The sequence below is a fragment of the Crinia signifera genome, chromosome 5, assembly GCF_055691185.1.
Source record: "Crinia signifera chromosome 5, ASM5569118v1, whole genome shotgun sequence".
Lineage (NCBI taxonomy): Eukaryota > Metazoa > Chordata > Amphibia > Anura > Myobatrachidae > Crinia > Crinia signifera.
This window is the reverse complement of record NC_139221.1, coordinates 106999466-107022496: the sequence shown is the minus strand read 5'-3', so window position 1 is coordinate 107022496 and position 23031 is coordinate 106999466. Positions and strand designations below refer to the sequence as shown.

Genomic DNA, 23031 nt, shown 5'->3' with positions numbered 1-23031 from the left:
TTGTCAGGTGGCAATTATGATGTGGAGTTGATGCCTCTTCCAGTGTGATCCAATTACATGTCCTGAGCAATAACAAGTTGGATCACAGACATGTAGCCAAATGAGAAATGAATCCTGACACTCTGCTCTCAGGCAGAATAACGGAATTGACCCATGCGCCCACTCAGCAGCTTTATAAAAATGTATGATCATAAAATCTATTTTGCTCTCCTCTAAGTATATATCAAGTCTACATACTACGTGAAATAGTTTTCTCGTGGAAATTCAAATATATGTTGGTGAATATGGTGTTGCCTTTCATCTTGGATCTCTGTGCTTGTTATGCTTTTTGGCCCTCTAGATGTTGCCATACATGGATCTGAGGATTGTGGACATTAATGATAATTCAGACTGGTGTTCTTTGTCTGTTGATGAATTAGCCATCAAGTCGGGGGACCTAAAATGTCATCACTTGCTTCATTTCTAGTTATTGAAGAGAATTGGCCTGACAGAATGTCACACATTGTCCGTGTGTTTCATGTCTTGGTGACAGTAATATTGAGATTTCCGTTCCCGCTTTGTTGGTTGCCTTGATCTGATGACTGATGGCTCATGCAGTTCGGCACTGCTGAGCGGATGCTGGTCCTGTGCTTTGGCAGAAAACACTATGCTGGCCGATCGCCAGTGTACAAATCAACCATTGTACTTATGCTCCAAAGAGCGGGATATTGGCCAATCTAATCCTAGTTTGTTATGCCAGGCAGCTTCCTGTTTTATAAGTTTCCATTTAATTTGGGGTATGCCTGCCCATAAATCTTGATCGTTTCAGCATGTTGCCATATTTGTGTTTGCAGAGCTCATTGTGAACATTTGTTTGTTCTCTACAAAGCATTTAAATAGTCTCCTATTTATTGGGCAGCAGAGATGGTGTAATGACCGTAACTGTGTGGAGTTTGTATGTTCTCCTTGTGCTTGTGTGGGTTTCCTCCAGGTACTCCGGTTTCCTCCCACAATCCAAATATATACTGGTAGGCTAATTGGCTCCCAACTAAATGAACCCTAGAATGTCTGTGTGCGTGTACATGTGGTAGGGAATATAGATTGTAAGCTCCACTGGGGCAGGGACTGATGTGAATGTTCAACTATTTTCTGTAAAACGCTGCGGTATATGTGTGCGCTATATAAGAAACTGTTAATAAATAAGTTAACATTTAAATCTCAGTGTATGTTATAGTTATAGACTTAGGGGTCTAATATGTACAAAGCCTTGGAGAGAGGTAAAGTGGACAGAGATAAAGTACCAAGCAACCAATAACCATAATGGTTATTTTCCAGTCATTTTACAAACAGAGACGGAAACATGACCTTAGCTGATTGCCCATTACTTTATCTTCCTCCACTTTATCTTTCTCCAAGGCTTAGTATTTTGCAGTGGCGTAACAATAGCCCCGCAGTCCCCGCAATGGTGGGGAGGCGCTGAGAAAGTTCGGGTGCCGGGGCTATGGTTACGCCAGTGCAGTATCTGTGGCCGGGACTCACTGATTACTTGTCTGTGGCTGTGCGGTCCCGGCTCTCTGTCTCCTCCTGGCTCCTGCTGCAGTTCTACTGAAAACTGGCCCTCCCATTTTGGGAGGGTCAGTATTCATTAGGAGAAGTACGAGGAGCGCCAGCCCGCGGCGCAGACCAGCCAAGAATGCAGCGGCGCAATCGGCATGCAGAGGGGTAAAGGGGTAGTTTAACTTTACTCGGGTGGGCGGGCCGGGGGAGTGGGTGGCGCTGCTGAAATTGGCTGGGGGGGGGTGCATATTTAATAATTAAGCCACTGGCACTCTGTAAGTGTTCACAGCATGAACTCATAGGATACATCATATGCGATCCAACATGAAACGCATACGATACATAATATGCAATCCTTTTCCTGGCTACAGATCCGATGGATCCTTGGTGCAGCAGTGACGATCTCTGGCTCCGATGCTCACAGGACCGCGCATCGGATCGGAATCGGAGGTTAACCACAGGCCGCATTAGTGGACAGGGGCCTTTAGGAATAACTTTCAAGTAATTCAGGCAAGTTTGTCACCACTAGGGGTGATAAAAAGTCATGAAGTCAAAAAAAGACGTGGATTGGTGATTTTTTTTGTCAGAAACGCCCGATAATTCAACAATTTAGCATCTGTTTTTGACAGTGCAGATTCGATTTTTAAAATAGTCAAATCTGCAGTGATGAGTACCAGCTGAAAATGTATGGGATTAAATAGGTTCTCCTGATCTTGGAAGGTTGTATGGAGCCCCCGGGCCACTGGTAGCTTCTCACTGGTCTATTTCAAGTTGCGTACATCCCAACAGACCTGAACTGCTGGTCTTGGAGGGGATTCCTACAAGTCTATAGTCCTGAGAGACTCTAGGGTGTAAAGTTACTAAAGTGAAAAGTGGGATTTTAACCCATAGCAACCAATCAGATTCCAGCTATTATTTCTCTGTTGCAGCCTAGAAAATGATAGACAGTATCTGATTGGTTGCTATGAGCAATATCCCCACTTTTCACTTGTCACTGGTGGGGCTTATTACAGTATGACTAGTTATACAATATAAGCAAGCTGCTGTGATTAATACAGCATTTGTTCTTTAAGCAATTAGTACAGTAATTGACATTCATTTAAAAGATGACCTCAAGTACATACTTGTGTATAAATGATGCAGACAGCAACTCTTTGCTATGTTTGCTATATTTGAAGTTCTGGCTTTGGGCAATACTCAGTTGATGCCGGATCCATTTTGCCGGAATGGTCCTGGCATCCATTATTCAATTCATCTGCCAAATCTGAATTTCGAATTGACACTCACCCAGCCGGCGCTTGGACTGGGTGAGCGTGGCAGCGGAAGGCGTCGAGAAACGGGGAGGGAGCCTGGATGGAGCTGGGTGAGCTGCTCTCAACCGGCTCGGAGGTGGGTATGTACGGGAGGGTGCGGGCGGCGGCGCGAGTGTGCGGGCTGCGGCGGACAGGAGGACAGCGCTGTGTAAGCTGCTGCTGCTCACCCGGCGCTGTCCTCCCTGCCTCAATCTGGCATTTTGTTATGCCGGATTGAGAATGATGGAAACACAGCAGTTTCGGCTTTGTTTCCGTCAAAAGCAGGTGAATTAGCGGCTCTTCCGTCAATCCACCTGCTTTTCGGTAGGTCGAAACATTTCGACATGCTGAAAAAAAAAGCTAAGATTGAATAGATCAGAACCCCTTCCGATGTATTCATGTTGAAAACTCCAGTCTTTTCGGCAAGACGGCAGTTTCGACACTGGTCGAATATACCTTTTAGTGTGAATTAAGGGGATAATGCACTTTCCCCTCTAAGATTTAGTTCTGCTAGGATATTTTTTAATAACCCATTTCAAGTTTAAAAATTGCATTATAGTTACATTGTATTCTCTATGCAGTGGTAAAAACTAGCTAGAATTGGTGTTGCAGGCTATTTGTGATGGATTAGCCATATTATATTTATGTTCTAACCTAATTAGGGGAAACATCCTCATTTTTCTGCACTTCCTCTGATCCCTGGCTGATGTTCTCCTCTCTTTCTGGAGGATATTGTTATGCGATTGCTGTGCGTGTCCTGATGCAGATACTCTCACTCTGCCACAGCTGATCTATCTTGTGTGAACACATTTAGGACTAGGAGGCTCTGCCGGAAATGTTTCAGGGTTTTTTTTTTTTTTTAATGCTTATTAAAACCAAGTCCTGTCTGTCTGAATGTTCAATGATCACATTATGTAATTTCTAGCGTTCTTTATCATCCCCAGGAACTCAATGGTGCCTGAAATCAATGAGAAACAGCTACTGTGTGCTCTTTCTCTCAACGTCGCACATTTGTGTTTGAACGTAAATTGTCACCAATTGTCAGCAATTTAAAAATGCTAAATTTGTATGCTAATCCAATTTCTCATCTTACTTTATTTAAAATATATACTCACATGTAAGTGGTGTAAAAAATTAATTGAAAATTCTATATAAAAGCTGCGTTTATGAGAAAATACATGTAAATATATATACTTACAATATGTGTACCATTATATATTACTGTATTCCCGATATATTCAAGGTGCCTAATTCTGACCTGGATGCTGCCACACGATTTAGAAGCGTCCTCATTCAGCATCAAATGATTTTTCCAGTGTGCGCAGTCTGTGCACGGCCAATACTTACTAGGTGGCTGTAATAGAAGCAGTCGGATCAGGGCCGGAGCTGATGTCACGGGACTTCCCTTCAAACGACTGAACGCGCCTGTGTTTTCCCTGACACTCCCAGAAAACATCCTCTTACCACGACAAACACCAGCAGGATTTTATTGCAGGATGGTCTTGCGCATAAGCATTATATCATATCATATAATTGCATGCGTTGCAAATTCACAGCCGTGCAATCAGGACTGAATAACCCCCATGGACAGCATGGCCTTCGCTCATTGTGACAAATTTGCTTACAGCGACATTTGGCTGTTCTCTACTTAGAACAATACTTATGGGTTGATTATTAATAGTACTTTGATATAGTGCACACATATTACACAGTGCATTACGGAGGATATTTAGTCACATCTGTCTGTATTGTTAATTTATAGATTTAGCCATTGTCAAAGCTGAGATGACTCCTTTTAAATCAATTGGCGTGGGTATTTAAAGATTTGTAATAACTCTCCCTTACCCTGGTGCTCAGTATAAATAATGCACTGATCAGTCTTCCTGGGAGGGTTTTTTATTTCTTGGGTTTGCCTCAAGTAATCCAGGAGGGTGCCGGATGCGGTCCCGACAGTCATTTACCCGACATCAGGATCCCGACTGTCAAAACGCCGACAGACAGGTGCCCGACTGCCACCCGCTATTTTCCTTCATGGGGGTCCACGACCCCCATAGAGGGAGAATAGAATAGGTGAGGAGCATAGCGAGCCACTGTGCCCGCAGCGTGTCGAGCCCGCAAGGGGCTTTGTTGCTCTCACCATGCTGTCGGGATCCCGACGTCGGGATCCCTATACCACACCCATCCAGGACTGTTCTTCTCTTTGTTGCATTGTCAGTTTTAGTGAACATAATTAAGCCACCGAGTACATTTTCATTCATTTGGATCTTTCCCTAGATATGAATCATATTACCACTTTAGGGCAGAGCCGAATTTCCCATTAGGCACGTGAGGCACCGGCCTAGGGGTGGCACATGTTTGGGGGCGGCACTTGGATGCCTGTGATAGTACTGTCAGCCCAAAATGTACCAATAACTGCAAAATATCCACTGTACTGTACTATATTCCATCTTAAATAGAGTGTAAATGGATAGGACATGCAGATACTGCCCCTATAAACTGTCCTACTTAGTAAACATTATTGTTGTGCCTAGGGGCGCCCTCATCCCTAAATCCGCCCCTGCTTTAGGGGGGTACATTTACTAAAGCTATAATCTTTGTACTTATAACAGAGTTCCAACAGACTTGTAACAGACTTATTTTTATAGAGATGTAGTCATGGTGATCTATCCCTGATCGCTACGTCTCGCTCCTGTTTGTTGAGCCAAATTTGCACCCGCGGCTTGGGATCGCCACACTGCAATATTGCAACTCAATGCGTTTCTATAAATGGAGCTAAGTAGATGCAAGCGCATGGCGGCGGGATAGCACCTTTTGCCATCTGAGTCCAACATGGCGATTGGTGCAAGATAGATGAGTGTCTCTACATCTGAATCCTTTAGCTTGCTCTGGTTATTTGTTGGTTGTGTTTGATTCGGAGATATGTTGCACTGTGTATGTGGTTTAAGTGTGTTATGTATACTTTTAATTCATGAAGAGTATGATTTTTGTTTAATGTTTTTTAATGTGTAATAATTTTTAAGAATAAAAGCACAGAGACCATATGGGGCGTTTTAATAAATATTTTAGCTAATGTAAGGTAGCCAATGTTGATGGAAGAACATATTGACAATAGTACGGTTTAAGGCCCTTGTTATTAAGGCTTAAGCTACCCATACACTTCGGATACGACATCAAATCCGATAGCATTTTATGGTGCAAAAAGTGCCCCCTTTCAGCACCTGATGTTGCATGCCATCTTGGGATGGCACATCGGTTGCTGGAAGAGGGCGGTGTAGTAGCATAGCGTTATGAAGTAGTTCTAGCAGGCGGTGGGGATCAACGCGGTGGCAACATTTGAAAAATGTAAAACACTGGGCATCCCTCTGATTGATGAGAGCTCAGCCAATTAGAGGGCTGCCCAGTGCTTTAAACAATTCTGCTGCCAACGCTGACCCCCACCACCTGCTAGCGCTTCTTCACAGGGCTAAACTACACAAACCCCCTTCCCCTGGCCCCTTCTCCCCAAACTCGCCACCGCCGAAAAGCATTCCCTCCGCCCTACCCTTGGATTGCATTCAAGTAATCGCAGGTGGTTAAAAACCACCTGTGATCGCTTCTGCAGTTCGGTAGATATTATGTGCAGCACATACTATCTATCGATGCTACATTTTGATGGCGGACCTACGCATTGTCAAATTGTCCCTAAAATATGCACACAATCATTCGATTTATCGATCAGATGTGGTCGAAATCAAATTATTACATGCAATATCTCATAAGTGTATGGGCAGCATTACAGTGTTTCCCTATGATAAATGGTATGTGTTGGGGGAAATGCTGTAACTGCGTTGGTGGTCATGGATGATGATTATGTAGCGCCAAGATTGACGTCCAAAGCCGTTTTAAAAGCAACACTCTTCTTTTAATTTAAATGTCATTGGGTGGGAGTTTATATCAACATCATTGCTACACAAGGCAATGATTGCATTCAAGATTAAAACAAGTCCTTTGTTTGTGTAAACATGTCAAAGACATTGACATAGAAGCCCAAAAGTAATTTATATTAATTAGCTTGCATGACAGCATAATTATGTTTTCTTACTGGTGTGATTACAATTACAAACTGGTTTAGAAATGAGTTAACATTGTTCACACCATTAAAACATCTAGAGGTCAGAGGATCTGTCACACTATGTTTTGCTGGTCTTTAAGTATAATATGTTCCATCCATGAACTGAAATAATATAGGATTGTGCATTACTGAGGCACATATACAAGAAATTCACACTGTGAACATGAACGGTATATGTATTTCTGATCTGTCTATATAGTGTGACCTATTTGAAAAGTTGGTAACTAGAAAAATTTCTGCAGGCTCCCCTGGGGTGCTATGTAAAATGTTTACTTCGTTTATACAGAAATACAGTGGTTTACTTATATCTCAGTGTATATTTCAGTATATATATCTTGATATAATTAAATTAAGATACTAGAACACTTTTTGGTTCTTATGTATTATCTGGGCTCCCATGTTAAATGCACCCCATTTTTTCATACCCCTACTATCCAACTACGCATGGAGTTGATTTTATATAGTGTGGCGAGCGCAGCGAGCCACCGTGCCCGAAGCGCTGTCTCATAAGAAAAACGCCCAGATATTACATAAGTACCCACTTTTTTTTAATCCATCGCTATAGGCTCTAGTCAGCGATATTGTCAATTACACCCTCAAAGTGGTTTTCAAACCTGTTCCTCCTCCGCACCCCACACAGGTCACCCAGCAGGAGCATTATGTGCCACCAACTGTCACATTTTAAAAATCCACAAGTGAGCTGGAAAACATGAACCGTGTGAGGTCCTGAGGACCAGGTTTGGGAACCTGTGCACTTATACCATATTTTGACTACATTGTACCTCTTTAAATATTAGAAATAAAGGGGGAAATTTACTAAAGGAAATTTGTAAAAAATAGGTGTAAAAATAGGTGTATTTGTATCCAGAAATACACTTATTTTTTACATTTACTATCCCGAAAATATGGCAATTCGTAGTCGTATTGATGTGCTGTCAATACAAATACGAATTGCCATATTTTCGGGATAGTAAATGTAAAAAATAAGTGTATTTCTGGATACAAATACACCTATTTTTTACAAATTTCCTTTAGTAAATTTCCCCCAAACTTGCTAGATTTATTTTGCAATTCCACATTCACATGTTTAAATGTTTCCTTCTGAATGAGTGAAAGTACGTTGGTGAATGAAGGTAGACAGCTGTATTTCGCTTTCCTTTTATCGATTTACTTTTTACTGCCCGTTTATTTTCTGTATTTTTCTGCGAAGTGCTCACTGTACAATTTTGTCTTGATTGCTGAAGTACTGTTTCTGTGCTTTGTTACAGAGATTTGATACCTATTGTAGCAGCACTAGAGTACAATCAATGGTTTACCAAGTTATCATCGAAGGACCTGAAGTTGGTAAGTACCAACTACGTATATATATATATATAATTATTTCAAAAACTGGACCTGCTCATATTCGGTAAATACATTGTCACTTCATTTTAGTTTTGGAAGAAGCTCCGTTTTCATTGCTTTTTCGTTTGACAATTGTATGTATTTTGTTTTGCACTTCAGTCCACTGATGTCTGTGATCAAATCCTGCGTGTGGTGAGCAGATCCAGCCGGTTGGAAGAACTGGTTTTAGAAAATGCTGGACTCAGAGTGTAAGTGTGTATGAGACAATATATATTGTAATAAGGCAGGAGTTTTTAATGGTGATACTGTAAAATACATCTGATAAGTAAGTCTGGAATTTATTTTCTCATTGACTACTGCTTGGATACAAATTAGACAATGGGCCTTATTCTAGTTCACTCTTTCTGACAAAATCCTTTTTAGATGGACAAAACCATGTGCACTGCAGGGGGGCAGATGTAAAATGTGCAGAGAGAATTAGATTTGGGTGAGTTATTTTGTTTCTGTGCAGGGAAAATACTGACTGCTTTATTTTTGCACTGCAATATAGATCTCACTTTGAAGAAAAACAACACCAAAATCGAATTCTCTCTGCACAAGTAACATCTGCCCCACCTGCAGTGCACATGGTTTTGTCCATCTAAGAAGTATTTTGTCAGAAAGAGTGAACTAAAATAGGGCCCAATGTGTGTACCCAATGAGGTCCATTCTGTACTCCACAGCTAACTAAGTCATCTGTCGGCCATTCATGATGATTGATGTCGCTGACGACGAGTGAGTGCTCGCATTGTTATCCGCATTGTGATTCCGACAGTCAGAATACTGGCCCATTTTCGCTCTGCTCAACAGAGACGACAGGCGGAATTCAATGTTCCGCCTGTCTAGTGGTGAAAAGTGGGCGTGTTGACGAAAGCGGTTGTGGATTGTTGAGAAACGGACGTGAATTCGACAATTTGCGGCAATTTAGTACAAAACAGATCTGACTTGTTTTAAAGTCAGATCTGTTTTGATTTAAAGTTTACTTTATTGGAAGAGAGAGTTCTACAGTTTTTGTGAATGGGCTTTGGTGTAATATTTGCAGTTGTGCACTATGGGGGGTAAACCGTGCAAAAGAAAGGTAGACATTAAGGGTGAAATTTACTAAGACGGGAGTTGTATTTCACATGGGATGTTGCCATAGGCAACCAATCAGAATCTACTTCTTATTTAGTTAGTACCTTCTAGTAGATAATATAGAGTAACTGATTGGTTGCCCATAGCAACATTCCATTTGAAATACAACTCTCATCTTAGTAAATTTCCCCCTAAGTGTCTACGTTGTATTTTTCTCAACAACTTGGCGGTTCAGGTTCAAGGATTTTATTGATCAATCTCTAGTAAAACAAAGAGAGAGATGCCCATGGCCTATGTTTTATCTTTATCTGCAGTGAAACAATGAAGAATGTTGGGGAGAGCGTGATTCTATTCCACAGGACAAATATGCCCTTTGCCTGTTTAACAGGAATATTTAGAGACGCATTAGAAGAATCACCCGATTTCCCAATTGCAGGCCGCTTAATTCATGTTTCCTATTTGTGTTTCTTTGCAGAGATTTTGCACAGAAGTTGTCCAATGCCCTTGCACACAATCCAAACTCAGGACTACATACTATAAACCTTGCAAATAACCCTCTTGAGGACAGAGGTACAGTAATTGTGTTTCTTCACTATCGCCATATATGATAAAGGGATTTGTGCTCATTCCCTTGGCTTTTGCTCTGTAGCGAAGTATCCTGCTTTATTTAATTATATTGTAAATATATTGTTCACACATGAGTGGTAATTATTTTTTTCAGCTCACTGTGGGCTCTCCTTATACATTTAGACACAGACTCCCCTAATACGTTTCTAGACACTGTGGCTTAGAATTAGTTTTCAATGAGAAGGTTGGCTGCCTATTCATACGCACCTGGTATTGCAGATAACAAATCCCTGTTAATAATCTAGAAAACCATCTTATCTTCCCTGTTAGGCTGTCTGTGGACTGATTTACAACTGTTTTGTATTCATCCGTTTTTAATTTGCTGTTAAATTAACTTGATCTTTAACAACCATCTGATTATTCAGAAAATGTATAGTGGTTTTGTCCATCTAAGAAGTATTTTGTCAGAAAGAGTGAACTAAAATAGGGCCCAATGTGTGTACCCAATGAGGTCCACAGCGCCTATTCCCGCAGCCAGGGGGCTGGGGGCATGGCTAGAGGCTCACAGAGCCTCTGGGTCATACCCCCATATGGGGGCGTGGCCTCGCAGAAGAGCTGCGAGTATAGGCCCCCCCCCCCCCGAAATTAGGCCCGGGTCCGGCGACCACAAAGTTGGGAGGTATGCACAGCATGATCTCGGGAACCATGAGGCGGGGCCAAAAAGATGTTGGGAGAATCGCACCATCTTTCCCAGTGCCCTCCCTTTCCATAGGAAGGTAACTGAATGTAACAAGGTTGCCTAATCCACTGGGAGTCCTTGAGGAAGCCCTAACATGTGTCAGTCTTCTAGACATCCCAGGAGCACAGGCAACAATGAGTAATTCAAGTGTCAGGTCCATTAGTTTTATATAATTTGTAATCTTCATTAATGAATGTAATCTTATTATGAGTTGTATTAAACAGTCCTCTTGAGTTTATCTGTGCTACCCCCTGGGCTACATGACCTGCAGCTTGGGAGCCTAGAACAGCATAGTCATGCAGGTATTCATTATTTGGCAGTGCACACAGTAATAATTCCTGGATTGTTACGTAAAGTTTTTAGGGCTTTTGTGTGTGCTCTATACTCTATGCCTATGAAAGACAAAGGTGTATTAATTGCTGTTATTAAAGTGAAATGTAAAAATACAGTGCAGTGGGATTGGCTGTCCTGCAATTATGTTGTTCCTTGTACCTTTTATCTTCCTGTAACTATATTCATTGTGTACTGCACATTCCACCCCTCTCTTTTCAAGCTTCTTTTCTAGAAAATATATGAATAAGTGAGACAGGCTGTTATTAGCGCCACCATTCCCAGCGTTTGGCATTTGACAGAGGTTTTATTGAGACATCAATGTTTCCGATAACAGAACTGGCATCTCTCTTTATGTTTATTAACCCTTTGAGAGCCAACGTTGGTATGAGCAATCCTCAAAATATCCGCTAAAAAATGCCAGCGTCGCTCACAGCGACTGTTCTTTTAGTATAAATAAATACAAATACAGCCAAGTCATTTCATTGAAGTTTAGTTAAATATTGCACCCTAAAAAAGAACAGTCGCTGTGAGCGCTGCTGGCATATTTAATGGATATTTTGAGGATCTTTCACAGCAATGTTGGCACTCAAAGGGTTAAGGTATATACGCTACTTGCAGAATAACCTTTGTAGGGTGTTCAGGATCTGTACGTCCAACATAGAGTAGTTCATTGTTTATTATTCAGTGTACTGGAACTGTAGGCAGATTTCTGATCTTGCTAGCACTCTGTATTCTCAGCATCCATTATATCTATATGATCTGTGCACTGTGACATTGTTTAATGTGAGCCTAATGCACATTTATGCCTTTACAACTCTGAATAGTGATTTGTAATTCATTCTTCTGAAAGCAGTCTTTCCTTTTATACAGTGTTACCAGTGGCGGTTTTTACTTATGGGCTGCAGAGCTGCAGCCCCCCAGGTCAAATCCGCCACTCTAGTGAAGCCAGATGCAGTCTGTGAGACTGCACTGGCTTCACTGTGACTGGTAGTGACTTCCTATTGGAAGTACGACCTGCCAGTCACCAAGGCAGTCCCATTTTATAGGCTTGAACTGCCAAGCCTATAAAATCTGGGGATTGCTCATGCGCAGTACCTACGCCGGTACTGCGCACACACCGGTCCCAATGCCTGTCATCTGTATACAGGTGCCGGGACTGGGATTTCTCTTCTATGGGCTGTTGCCGAAGCAGCCCATAGAAGCTGGTCGCATGCGCAGTACAGAGGTTAGTACTGCGCATGCGACAGTCTGGGCGCCTGTGATCATGCTACAGGAGCTGGAAACGCTGCGCCTGTGTCTGGGAGGGACCAGCCAGAGGAGCGTGGGGGTGGGGGGGGGGGGGGGGTGGGGGGCTGGCAATGCCTGCATCGCGGCCAGCATCAGCCCCCTCCTGCCAAAAAGTATGGGTATTACTATTAATGCTTGTGTTCACTCCCTTTAATTAACTGTATCATCATTGGTTAATGTAGCCTATTCATTTAAGTAGTGATATAATTCTATATCATCAGAAAAAGGCGCTTTTTTTTTAACTTATACTTATGTTTTTTACAGGTGTGTCTTTTTTGAGTATACATTTTGCCAAGCTCCCTAAAGGACTGATGCATTTAAATTTATCAAAAACCTCAATATCATCAAAAGGTAACTCTCCTATTAATGTATGCTTGTCTTTGTGGTATTTGGTTTACAATTGTTGTTTTTATTATTATTATTATTATTATTATTATTATTATTATTATATCCCTTTCACATTGCAAAAACAACCCAGGTCCGGCGTCACTGTGCGGTGTGAAACGGACTGTGGGAATTACCCGGGTCCGACCCGGGTCACTGTGCGGTATGAACCGTCTGTGGGGAAAAAACAGGTCCAGCAACCCGGCAATCTGACACGGGTAAAAAGAAGGGTTGCTAGGCAGTGTGAATAGGGCCCCATTCACTGTTATGTAGGAGGCAGCAGCATTACCTCAGTGCTTCCTCCTCCCCCGCTCGGCCGACACGCCCCAGATGACGTTAGCTTTCCAGCAATAAGCGCAAATACCGGGTCGCTCCCGAGACGGACCCTTGTCCTTATTCCGGGTGCGACCCGGCACTTACAGTAAGCAGTCGAATTTATCTCTTCACCTGGCTTAATACATCTGCCCCAATTGAAGTTGGGGAGCTACTCACTGCCTCCAACTGCCATTTCAAACGGACTTACTGGCAGTTGGTGTAGCTTCCATATTTGAATTTTGAACTGTGCTTCAGCCCCACCTCTGGAGCCGCCACTGGTCTTAGGCATATTAGAATGAAACTACAACACCTCACTGATTACTTTGATATATGACATGCATATCCAGCAACACTGCTCCACTTCTACATAGAAACCAAAGGTGCTTCTACATTTGTTCCATCATCACGGATTATATAGTAATACCTAGTAAGACCCCATGAAAATTCCCCAAATAGGTATGTGCCCCCTATACTAAAAAATATATAAGAAGTAGGAAAAATCTAATAGCACACCCTGCTCACAAACAGAACATTTGGTAATGGTGTTGAATACAAAATGCTGCGTCCTGACAATCTGTCCCATGACATCATCCTCTGTTCCATGGGAAATTGTCCTCTGACACCTTTCCCTCTTGTCTGTCACTTTGGGGTAAATTTACTAAGATGGGAGTTCTATTGAAGACGGAATGTTGCCCATAGCAATCAATCAATCAGATTCTACTTCTTATTTATTTAGCTCATTCTAGATCAGGGGTGGGGAACCTTTTAGGGGCCAAGGGCCGTTTGTATAGGGGGAAAATGCCTGGGGGGGGGGGGCCATATAAAAAAAAAAACACTTACAAATTGCCCTGCAGCAGCCGTCACTCGCTTCGGCGGCTGCCGCAGTTTAAGAGACGCCGGTCTGTGTGGTCCGGTGACTGTGCAGGGAGTGAAGTACAGGGGAAATCTTGCGAGAGGTTGGTATCTCTCGCGGGATTTCCCCTGCACTTGAATCCCTACACGGCGGGTGGGCGGGCCACACAGACAGGCTGCGGGGGCCGTATACGGCCCATGGGCCGGAGGTTCTCCACGGCTGTTCTAGATGATAATAAATTTAATCAGATTAGTTGCTATGGGCAACATCCCATCTTCAACAGAACTCCCATCTTAGTAATTCTTCCCTATGACCTTTCCCTACTTTCTCTCATAGGCCATGTCTCCTGTCCCCTGTTCTGGGATTCTGTATCCTGACCATCTCTTTTCTCTCCTATACCATGTCTCCTGTCCTAGGATTCTGTATCCTGACCCATTTCTCCTAGACCCCCGTCCCTTGAGTTGGGATTCTGTTACTGTTGCTGGCTCTCTTTCCTTGACCCTTGGTGTTCTCCTCTGACTTTAATATGACACCTGGGGTGACATTCTATGGAATGTGATTTGCCTTTTTTTGCGTTAATTAGACTGCAAAATGGCGATATCGTATTTTTCCTTAAAATCGCAAATTTAATGGGATGCGCTAAGGGACTGAAATCGCATATTATGTGCGTTAAGGTATGCGGACCAAAAGTGCGACATTAATTCGCATTTTTAGCGCATCCAGATGTTTTCGTACAGAACAGTATACAACTCGCTTATTTAATGCAATGTGCATTTGCAAATCGCATTTTTTAGGTGTCTAATTAACGCACTTATTTCAGACCAGGTTCTGTTTGGCGAAGTAGCCAGAACCCTGCACAGATCGCAATGTTCTGTGCAGGGTTCTGGTGTTAAAAATAAAAAAAACGGTTAAAATAAAAAAGAAAAACGAGTGCGGGGTCCCCCGCCCGAGCATAACCAGCCCCGGACTCACTGAGCCGGTGCTGGTGACATAAAATCAGGGTCCCCGACAAATCGGGGTCCCCTTGATTTCATGAAACCAGCACCAGGCTCAAGGTCCGGCGCTGGTTCCTAAAATACGGGGGACAAAATGACTAGGGGTCCCCCGTATTTTAAGAACCAGCACCGGACACAACCAGCCAGCAGGGTAATGCCACAGCCGGGGGAAACTTATTATATAAGCTTCCGTGGCCAAAGCATTAACCCCCTGGCTGGTCAGCATGGGCAGGGGTCCTGGGGAAGTGGGGACCCCCCCAATGAAGGGGTCCCCCCCTCCAGGACTTACCAGCCCATGCTGATAGTCCGGGGCTGTCCCCGATGCCCCTGGGCGGTGGGCATCGGGCTGATGGATTGTGTAAAAAAAAGAATAAAAACTATTGTTTTTTACTGGCGAACTATGAGTCCCAGCAAGCCTACCCCGAATGCTGGGTCTTGGAGAACCACAAGTCCCAGCATGCGGGGCATTAAAGGGCCCGCTGGCACTTGTAGTTCAACAGTACAAAAAATAGTTAACAAAAACACACTGACACACTGTAAAATAAAAGTTTAATACACACATAACACACATAACACACACACACTGATACTTACCTACCTTGAGCCCGTAGGTCGGTCCCTGGATCCTGGGTCCGGGCTCCAGGGCAGAAGAGTCCGGTTCCGGGGCCTTGGTCCTGGTTCCGGGGCTGGTCCTGGGGTTCCGGGGCTCCTGGGCTGAAGAATCCGGGGTCCAGGATCCGAGGTAGTCCCCAGGGGTACCTAAGGAAGCAAATCCTACTCACCTGGTCCCCGGCGACGACCTCGGCATCCTCTCCGGTGACAGCGCTGCTCCCATCTGGTACCCGGCTCGCAGGACTTTGACAGGTGCAGAGATGTTTCCTCCTCGGCGTCTCTGGACAGAATGATTTTTGGCCAATCAGGAGCCGAGAAAGTCGGCTTCTGATTGGCCAGAAATCATTCTGAATACAGACGCAGAGGAAGGAACATCTCTGCGCATCTAGAGCAGAGATGTTCCTTCCTCGGCATCTGTATTCAGAATGATTTCTGGCCAATCAGGAGCCGACTTTCTCGGCTCCTGATTGGCCAGAAATCATTCTGTCCAGAGACGCCGCGGAGGAAACATCTCTGCACCTGTCAAAGTCCTGCATGCCGGGTACCAGATGGGAGCAGCGCTGTCACCGGAGAGGATGCCGAGGTCGTCGCCGGGGACCAGGTGAGTAGGATTTGCTTCCTTAGGTACCCCTGGGGACTACCTCGGATCCTGGACCCCGGATTCTTCAGCCCAGGAGCCCCGGAACCCCAGGACCAGCCCCGGAACCAGGACCAAGGCCCCGGAACCGGACTCTTCTGCCCTGGAGCCCGGAGCCCGGACCTAGGATCCAGGGACCGACCTACGGGCTCAAGGTAGGTAAGTATCAGTGTGTGTGTGTTATGTGTGTATTAAACTTTTATTTTACAGTGTGTCAGTGTGTTTTTGATAACTATTTTTTGTACTGTTGAACTACAAGTGCCAGCGGGCCCTTTAATGCCCCGCATGCTGGGACTTGTGGTTCTCCAAGTCCCATCATGCGGGGTAGGCTTGCTGGGACTCATAGTTCGCCAGTAAAAAACAATAGTTTTTATTCTTTTTTTTTTTTACACAATCCATCAGCCCGATGCCCACCACCCAGGGGCATCGGGGACAGCCCCGGACTATCAGCATGGGCTGGTAAGTCCTGGAGGGGGGGGGACCCCTTCATTGGGGGGGTCCCCACTTCCCCAGGACCCCTGCCCATGCTGACCAGCCAGGGGGTTAATGCTTTGGCCGCGGGAGCTTATATAATAAGTTTCCCCCGGCTGTGGCATTACCCTGCTGGCTGGTTGTGTCCGGTGCTGGTTCTTAAAATATGGGGGACCCCTAGTCATTTTGTCCCCCGTATTTTGAGAACCAGCGCCGGACCTTGAGCCTGGTGCTGGTTTCATGAAATCAAGGGGACCCCGATTTGTCGGGGACCCTGATTTTATGTCACCAGCACCGGCTCAGTGAGTCCGGGGCTGGTTATACTCGGGCGGGGGACCCAGCACGCATTTTTTTTTTTTTTTACTTTGCGCTTTCCTGCAAACGTGCGATTTTCAGACATGAAAATCGCACATTTTCAGGACTAAAGACAGCGCACCAATTCGCCGCAAATCGCACCACTTCGCACTTTTCAGGCTCCAATGCGCATCACATTAAATATGCGAATTTTGCCTGAAAAGTGCGATTTGAAAAAGTGCGATTTGCGGCGATGTGGTGCGCTCAAAAAACATGCGCATTTATCTCAATCCATAGAATGTCACCCCTGGTCTTTTGACAATCTTTTCTTCCTTATTTCAAATAAAAAAAGCAAATGTATTTGCCTTTTTCTTTGTTTATGTCAATTAACACTAAGCAGGAAATTAAATTTTCACCCGGCCAGAGGCAGGAGAAACAAAAACCCCAATAAGTGCTGTTTATTTGCGGTTGTAATCGCTAAAACACATGGATCTGGGAACTTTTCCCAGCTCTAATGTGTTTTTTTTTTTTTACAAAAACTGTGAATTTTTCTGAGAAAAACAATTTCATTGAAGTGCCTTATAAAAAACTTTTGGGGAAAAAAATGAATGAATTTTTTTGCAGAAAATATTACCAAAGCAAATTGAGTTCCCCAATAAAAAAACAATTATGTATGCATGTAAAAAATGCAGGATTAATAGATAGTGAGTTTCCCAAAAACAAGCACTGGACACTGTAATTTGCTATGTTGTGTACAAAATATGATGCTGTAATTTATTTTGTTTTTTGTTTCCCCAGGAGTAAATAGCCTGTCCCAATCGCTGAGTGCAAACCCATTGATAGCAAGCACCCTTACTCACTATGACCTCTCAGGGAATATACTCCGTGGTGATGACGTTTCTGTACGTGCCTTACTTCTAGCTTCTGCTTTGCCTATATACTGCTATTGAAATTGTACTTTTTTCCATGTTATACACATTGTATCATAACAATTATGTATTTATGCATTATCTGCTGAGCCTATCATGGTCAACGAAAGCTGTATGTTGCTTCCAATTTACCTTTTAGTAACGGATGTAACAAGACAAATCACTGACCTTAGGATGTTCTATACGTAAATAAGATCTGCTGATCTGTTTCCATTGATAAACCAGCGAGTGCCTAGTTGTCTGTGTATAAATGTGCTTACACTGTGTGGCGTATATCCGAATCCATCTAAGGGTACTTAGGACCTTATTCTGGTCCGTTCGTAGGTCCGCGTGTGTTCGCACGGGTCTGATCTTTGCACAGTTGCTCAGAGCAACTTTACATATGCATGCACCTTCTACATCTTTCGACGTAGGAGGGTCCCAGTGGCATGCGAATGGATGTTTATGTTAAACATCCATTCGCAGCCACTGTGAACGTATGCGCCTTGCAAACGGTGGGTTGGCGTACCACCATTCACAAGGCGAGATATCTGGTACACTCGCAAGGATGCAAATTTGCATCCGAGCTAATGAACCAGATTACTCCCCCCCCCCCCCCCCTATGTAACCCCCCCCCCCCCCCCCCTATGTAACCATCTTTAATTTTCGGAGATTTGTCCCTGGAAATATCCTTCTACAGTATATCCTAATATACAATGCTAACTATCTATTCTTACTTTTTAGGATTTGCAAGTTAATATTTCTGAAATAGGATCATTTCATATATACATTATAATGACATTAATTTGACACTGTTGTATTTTTAGATGCTTTAGTAGTGTACCAAGTAGTGTGATGTGCTGGATAACAGTGTACCAGGTAGTGTGATGTGCTGGATAGCAGTGTACCAGGTAGTTTGATGTGCTGGATAGCAGTGTACCGAGTAGTGTGATGTGCTGGATAGCCGTGTACCAGGTAGTGTGATTTGCTGGATAGCTGTGTACCAGGTAGTGTAATGTTCTGGATATCGGTGTACCAGGTTTTGTGATGTGCTGCATAGCAGTGTACCAGGTAGTGTGATGTGCTTGATAGCTGTGTACCAGGTAGTGTAATGTTCTGGATATCGGTGTACCAGGTAGTGTGATGTGCTACATAGCAGTGTACCGGGTATTGTGATGTTCTGGATAGCAGTGTACCAGGTAGTGTGATGCTGTGGATAGCAGTCTACCTGGTAGTGTGATGTGCTGGATAGCAGTTTACCGGGTAATGTGATGTGCTGGATAGCAGTGTACCAAGTAGTGTGATGTATTAGATAGTAGTGTACAAGGTAATGAGATGTGCTGGCTAGCATTGTACTAGGGTAGTGTGATGTGCTGAATAGCTGTGTACCAAGTTGTGTGATGTATTAGATAGTAGTGTGCAAGGTAATGAGATGCGCTGGCTAGCATTGTACCAGGTAGTGTGATGTGCTGGATAGCAATGTACCAAGTAGTGTGATGTGCTGGATAGCAATGTACCAAGTAGTGTGATGTGCTGGCTAGCAGTGTAACAGGTAGTGTGATGTGCTGGATAGCATTGAACAAGGTAGTGTGATGTGCTGGATAGCATTGTACCAGGAAGTGTGATGCACTGGCTAGCAGTGTAACAGGTAGTGTGATGCACTGGCTAGCAGTGTAACAGGTAGTGTGATGCACTGGCTAGCAGTGTAACAGGTAGTGTGATGCACTGGCTAGCAGTGTAACAGGTAGTGTGATGTGCTGGATAGCATTGTACCAGGTAGTGTGATGTGCTGGATAGCAATGTACCAAGTAGTGTGATGTGCTGGATAGCAATGTACCAAGTAGTGTGATGTCCTGGCTAGCAGTGTAACAGGTAGTGTGATATGCTGGATAGCATTGAACAAGGTAGTGTGATGCGCTGGATAGCATTGTAACAGGTAGTTTGATGTGCTGGATAACTGTGTACTAAGTTATTAGTATACCCAAACAGTATGATGCACTAAATAGTAGAGTACTAAGGTCAGGGCCATATTAACAATGGGGCAGATGGGGCCAAATAAAAATAGGTTTATCATCATACCAGCATGATGATTACAGGTCAGACACCAGCTGGCCACATGGTTGGCCATAAATATTAAGGATTAAAATTCTATTTCTATTTTATGCGTTTATGCATTTCCACAGTTCTTACTTTTAATAGTATTTCCCTATTATTGGTGTAAGGGTCACTGGTCAGTAGTTGCGTGCCTCTTCCTTGCTTCCATTTTTCTGTAGCGGGTATTAATGTGCCCAGGTAGTATGATGCACTGGATAATACCAAGGTATTATTGGCATAAGTATTGTTATGAACTGGACAGTAGATGTATATCAAATGAACAATGAAGTCTTCTCTTTGACATATGGCCCTTACTCGCACACCATAGGGTCTTATATGCTAATAATTATATATAGTGTTATGTCTGTATGTCTAGCCATTAGCCCCGATAACTAGGCAGTTGCCGTTATTGCGGATTATGCCATAAACCATGATAAACAGCCCACGGATCCGAGATAACGCATGGGTCTGGAAAGTTAGCCCACATCTTATCACACAAATACTGACTGGGGAAAAAAGGGCCCTAATTGGATAAACCTTCGATCATTTTTCGCATTGGGGCGGATTGGATACACACACACCCCCCAAGTCTTTTTAAGGTATACTGTGTTTTGGTTGCAGCTGTGACATTCCGTTATATCGGATCCTGGTGTATCATCTCATCTTTTGGTAAAATCACATAAGGTATTGGTGTACCCAAGTAGTATGATGCTCTGAATTTTATTTTAAATACTGTACCATTCTAAAATACTTATTGTTAAAGACTGTATAGTAATTGTCTCTTACTTCTTTTTCCTTCTAGTACTTGTATAATTTCTTGGCCCAGCCAAATGCCATTAAGTATCTGGATTTATCAAACACAGAGTGTTCTGCTGACATGGTAATCCTTATTTTCTTGATATCCTGACAGTTCTATAGGCCAATTCTAATAGCCTGAAGGTCAAAAAAACTGCAGATATTTTGTTGATTTAGTAATGAGATGTAAAGGTGTTATATGCATATATTAGCCTGCGACTCGGCTGCTGGTAATCATACGCTTGCTTTCCTGCTGTCCTCATAATAAGAGTAAATGTACTAAGGTGGGAGTTCTATTGAAGATTATACTTCTTATTTCTTTGCTCCTTCTAGAAAATAATAGATTGAAGCTGATTGGTTGCTATGGGCAACATCCCATCTTCAATAGAACTCCCATCTTAGTACCCTTCAGTGTGCAGATGCAGAGCCCTATACTTTGTTCAAAATCTAAGTCTGAAAACAGGTGTATACAAGCCCACGCCCAAAGCTACATAGCTTGCAATGCCATTGATACGTCCTCCCTGAACTTCCCAACTTGCAGATGTTCAGTTACAGCCCAGTTATGTCTACTCAAGGCCTGAGTTAGAGATACACACAAAGTGATGGATTAAGCATGGTCAGAATGGCTCGTGCATTGACGGATTCAGTGCCCCCTAAGCCGTAGCCTGTAAATCCATTTTGAGGCGGCCTCGGGAAGTATCCACAAAACAGATGCTGAGACCAGTGTCTGCATCTTCCAATACAGATTTCCTGGCCTCTGCAGCTTGAAATCCCCGGTCATCCTGCTTAACCTGAGGGCTACTCAGATGGGTGATGTTCTCACACATGGTCTGATTCTGCATCTTCAGACACAAGTACGCAGGAGGTGTCTACTAGCACAATGCACCTCCTGTAACATTAGCATATTGCCATGCAGCTGCTGCATCCAAAGACGCTGGGGCTAGGCTTATTGCATCTATCTCTGTCAGACCCTCAACCCCAAACAGAGATGCGCCTGAGGGGCAACACTGCATCGCCCTTAGTTGTGTATGCTTGGAGCATGTGCAATGCAAAAACACACAAGGTACACTGCAAATGTACTTGTGTTGACCTCTGTATAAACCCCTGTTATTCTTACCTTTATATGAACTTACTCTAAGCCAACTTGAATCAGCAATTGTAATCTTTAGCTTCACTTTTATAATTATTTCTATCCTCATGATGTAATTAGAGTACATAAGATGATACTGGGTTGTGGGAGCTTAGTTCATAGTAGTTTGTCCTTCGAGGTTCAAAGTATTAGCATCCTTTGTACTTCGATAATTCCTAAAGGAGTTTTACAGCTCCATATTCCCCAGAATGCATTGCTTCCCTCCCTCTTCATGTAAACTTATTAGTGGTTGCCGAGCATGTTGAAAACTATGGCTCTGTTTATTGGATAAAATCACAGGCTGATCTCGGTTGAATAACCCTGGCACTGATTCAAATTACTGGTCTTCTTTTATTTGGTCCGGAGAATTGCTAAAGGCTCTACAGCTGCAATTATTGTACAAGGAATATGTGCTCGCATAACATTTGAGGTTAGAGCTCCCTCATTCCTCAGGAGGATGCTTAACCACTGTTCTCCTGTGTCGCACAGAAGCTATGGACTGCCCCTGCCTGCTAAGGAGTGAGAAGCTGTTAGAACAGCTGTGGTATCTGGTCTAGGATTTAATACATTTAGTTGAGAAAACAAATGCTATAAGAGAGCTAGAGGAGAATCTGTACAGCTGGGAGTTAACAAAGTACATCGGATATCACTTTGGTTATTCTGCGGTGCACCTCAATGGTGTACCCAACTTATACACATTAAACCGCATGCTTCTCTCCAAGAGCCAGAAAGATTTTAAGGCGTTGTGTGGTCCAAAGGAGTAAACTTTTCCACAAATCCAACCTTTCACCTTTCAATCCAAGAGCATAACTATAATAGGAGCAGGGAGTGCAGCTGCTAAGGGGCCCAGAGTTGAGGTGGCCCAACCTTCCCTGTCAACAGATCGGATTCGATGCAACATCGCAGTGCGATGTCCATCGAAACGGATCGCATCTTGTGCTGCTAAAGTGCCCCCTTTGCAGCACCCGATGTCGCATGCCATCTTGAGATGGCACATCGGGTGCTGGCAGAGGGCGGGGTTATGTATTGCAAGAAGCGCTAGCGTTAACGGGCGGTGGGGGTCAGTCAGCGGTGGCGGCAGAATTGTTTAAACACTGGGCAGCCCTCTGATTGGCTGAGATAGCTCAGCCACAGTAGCGCTAGCAGGTGGCGGAGGTCAGCGGTGGCGGCAGAAGTGTTTAAACACTGGGCAGCCCTCTGATTGACTGAGATAGCTCAGCCA

The 23031-nt window shown here is 43.7% G+C and overlaps 1 protein-coding gene across 5 annotated transcripts in view; it reads left to right on the top strand.

Annotated features, from left to right (window-relative positions):
* CARMIL1 (capping protein regulator and myosin 1 linker 1) overlaps positions 1 to 23031 on the top strand; it is a 458885-nt gene that overhangs the window by 285026 nt on the left and 150828 nt on the right. For all 5 annotated transcript variants that reach the window (XM_083187811.1, XM_083187810.1, XM_083187809.1 and 2 more), the window contains 6 exons: positions 8208 to 8283; positions 8443 to 8531; positions 9872 to 9966; positions 12587 to 12673; positions 17682 to 17785; positions 20688 to 20765. In XM_083187811.1, the coding sequence (XP_083043937.1) occupies positions 8208 to 8283; positions 8443 to 8531; positions 9872 to 9966; positions 12587 to 12673; positions 17682 to 17785; positions 20688 to 20765 (529 nt within the window). The remainder of the gene's footprint in view (positions 1 to 8207; positions 8284 to 8442; positions 8532 to 9871; positions 9967 to 12586; positions 12674 to 17681; positions 17786 to 20687; positions 20766 to 23031) is intronic.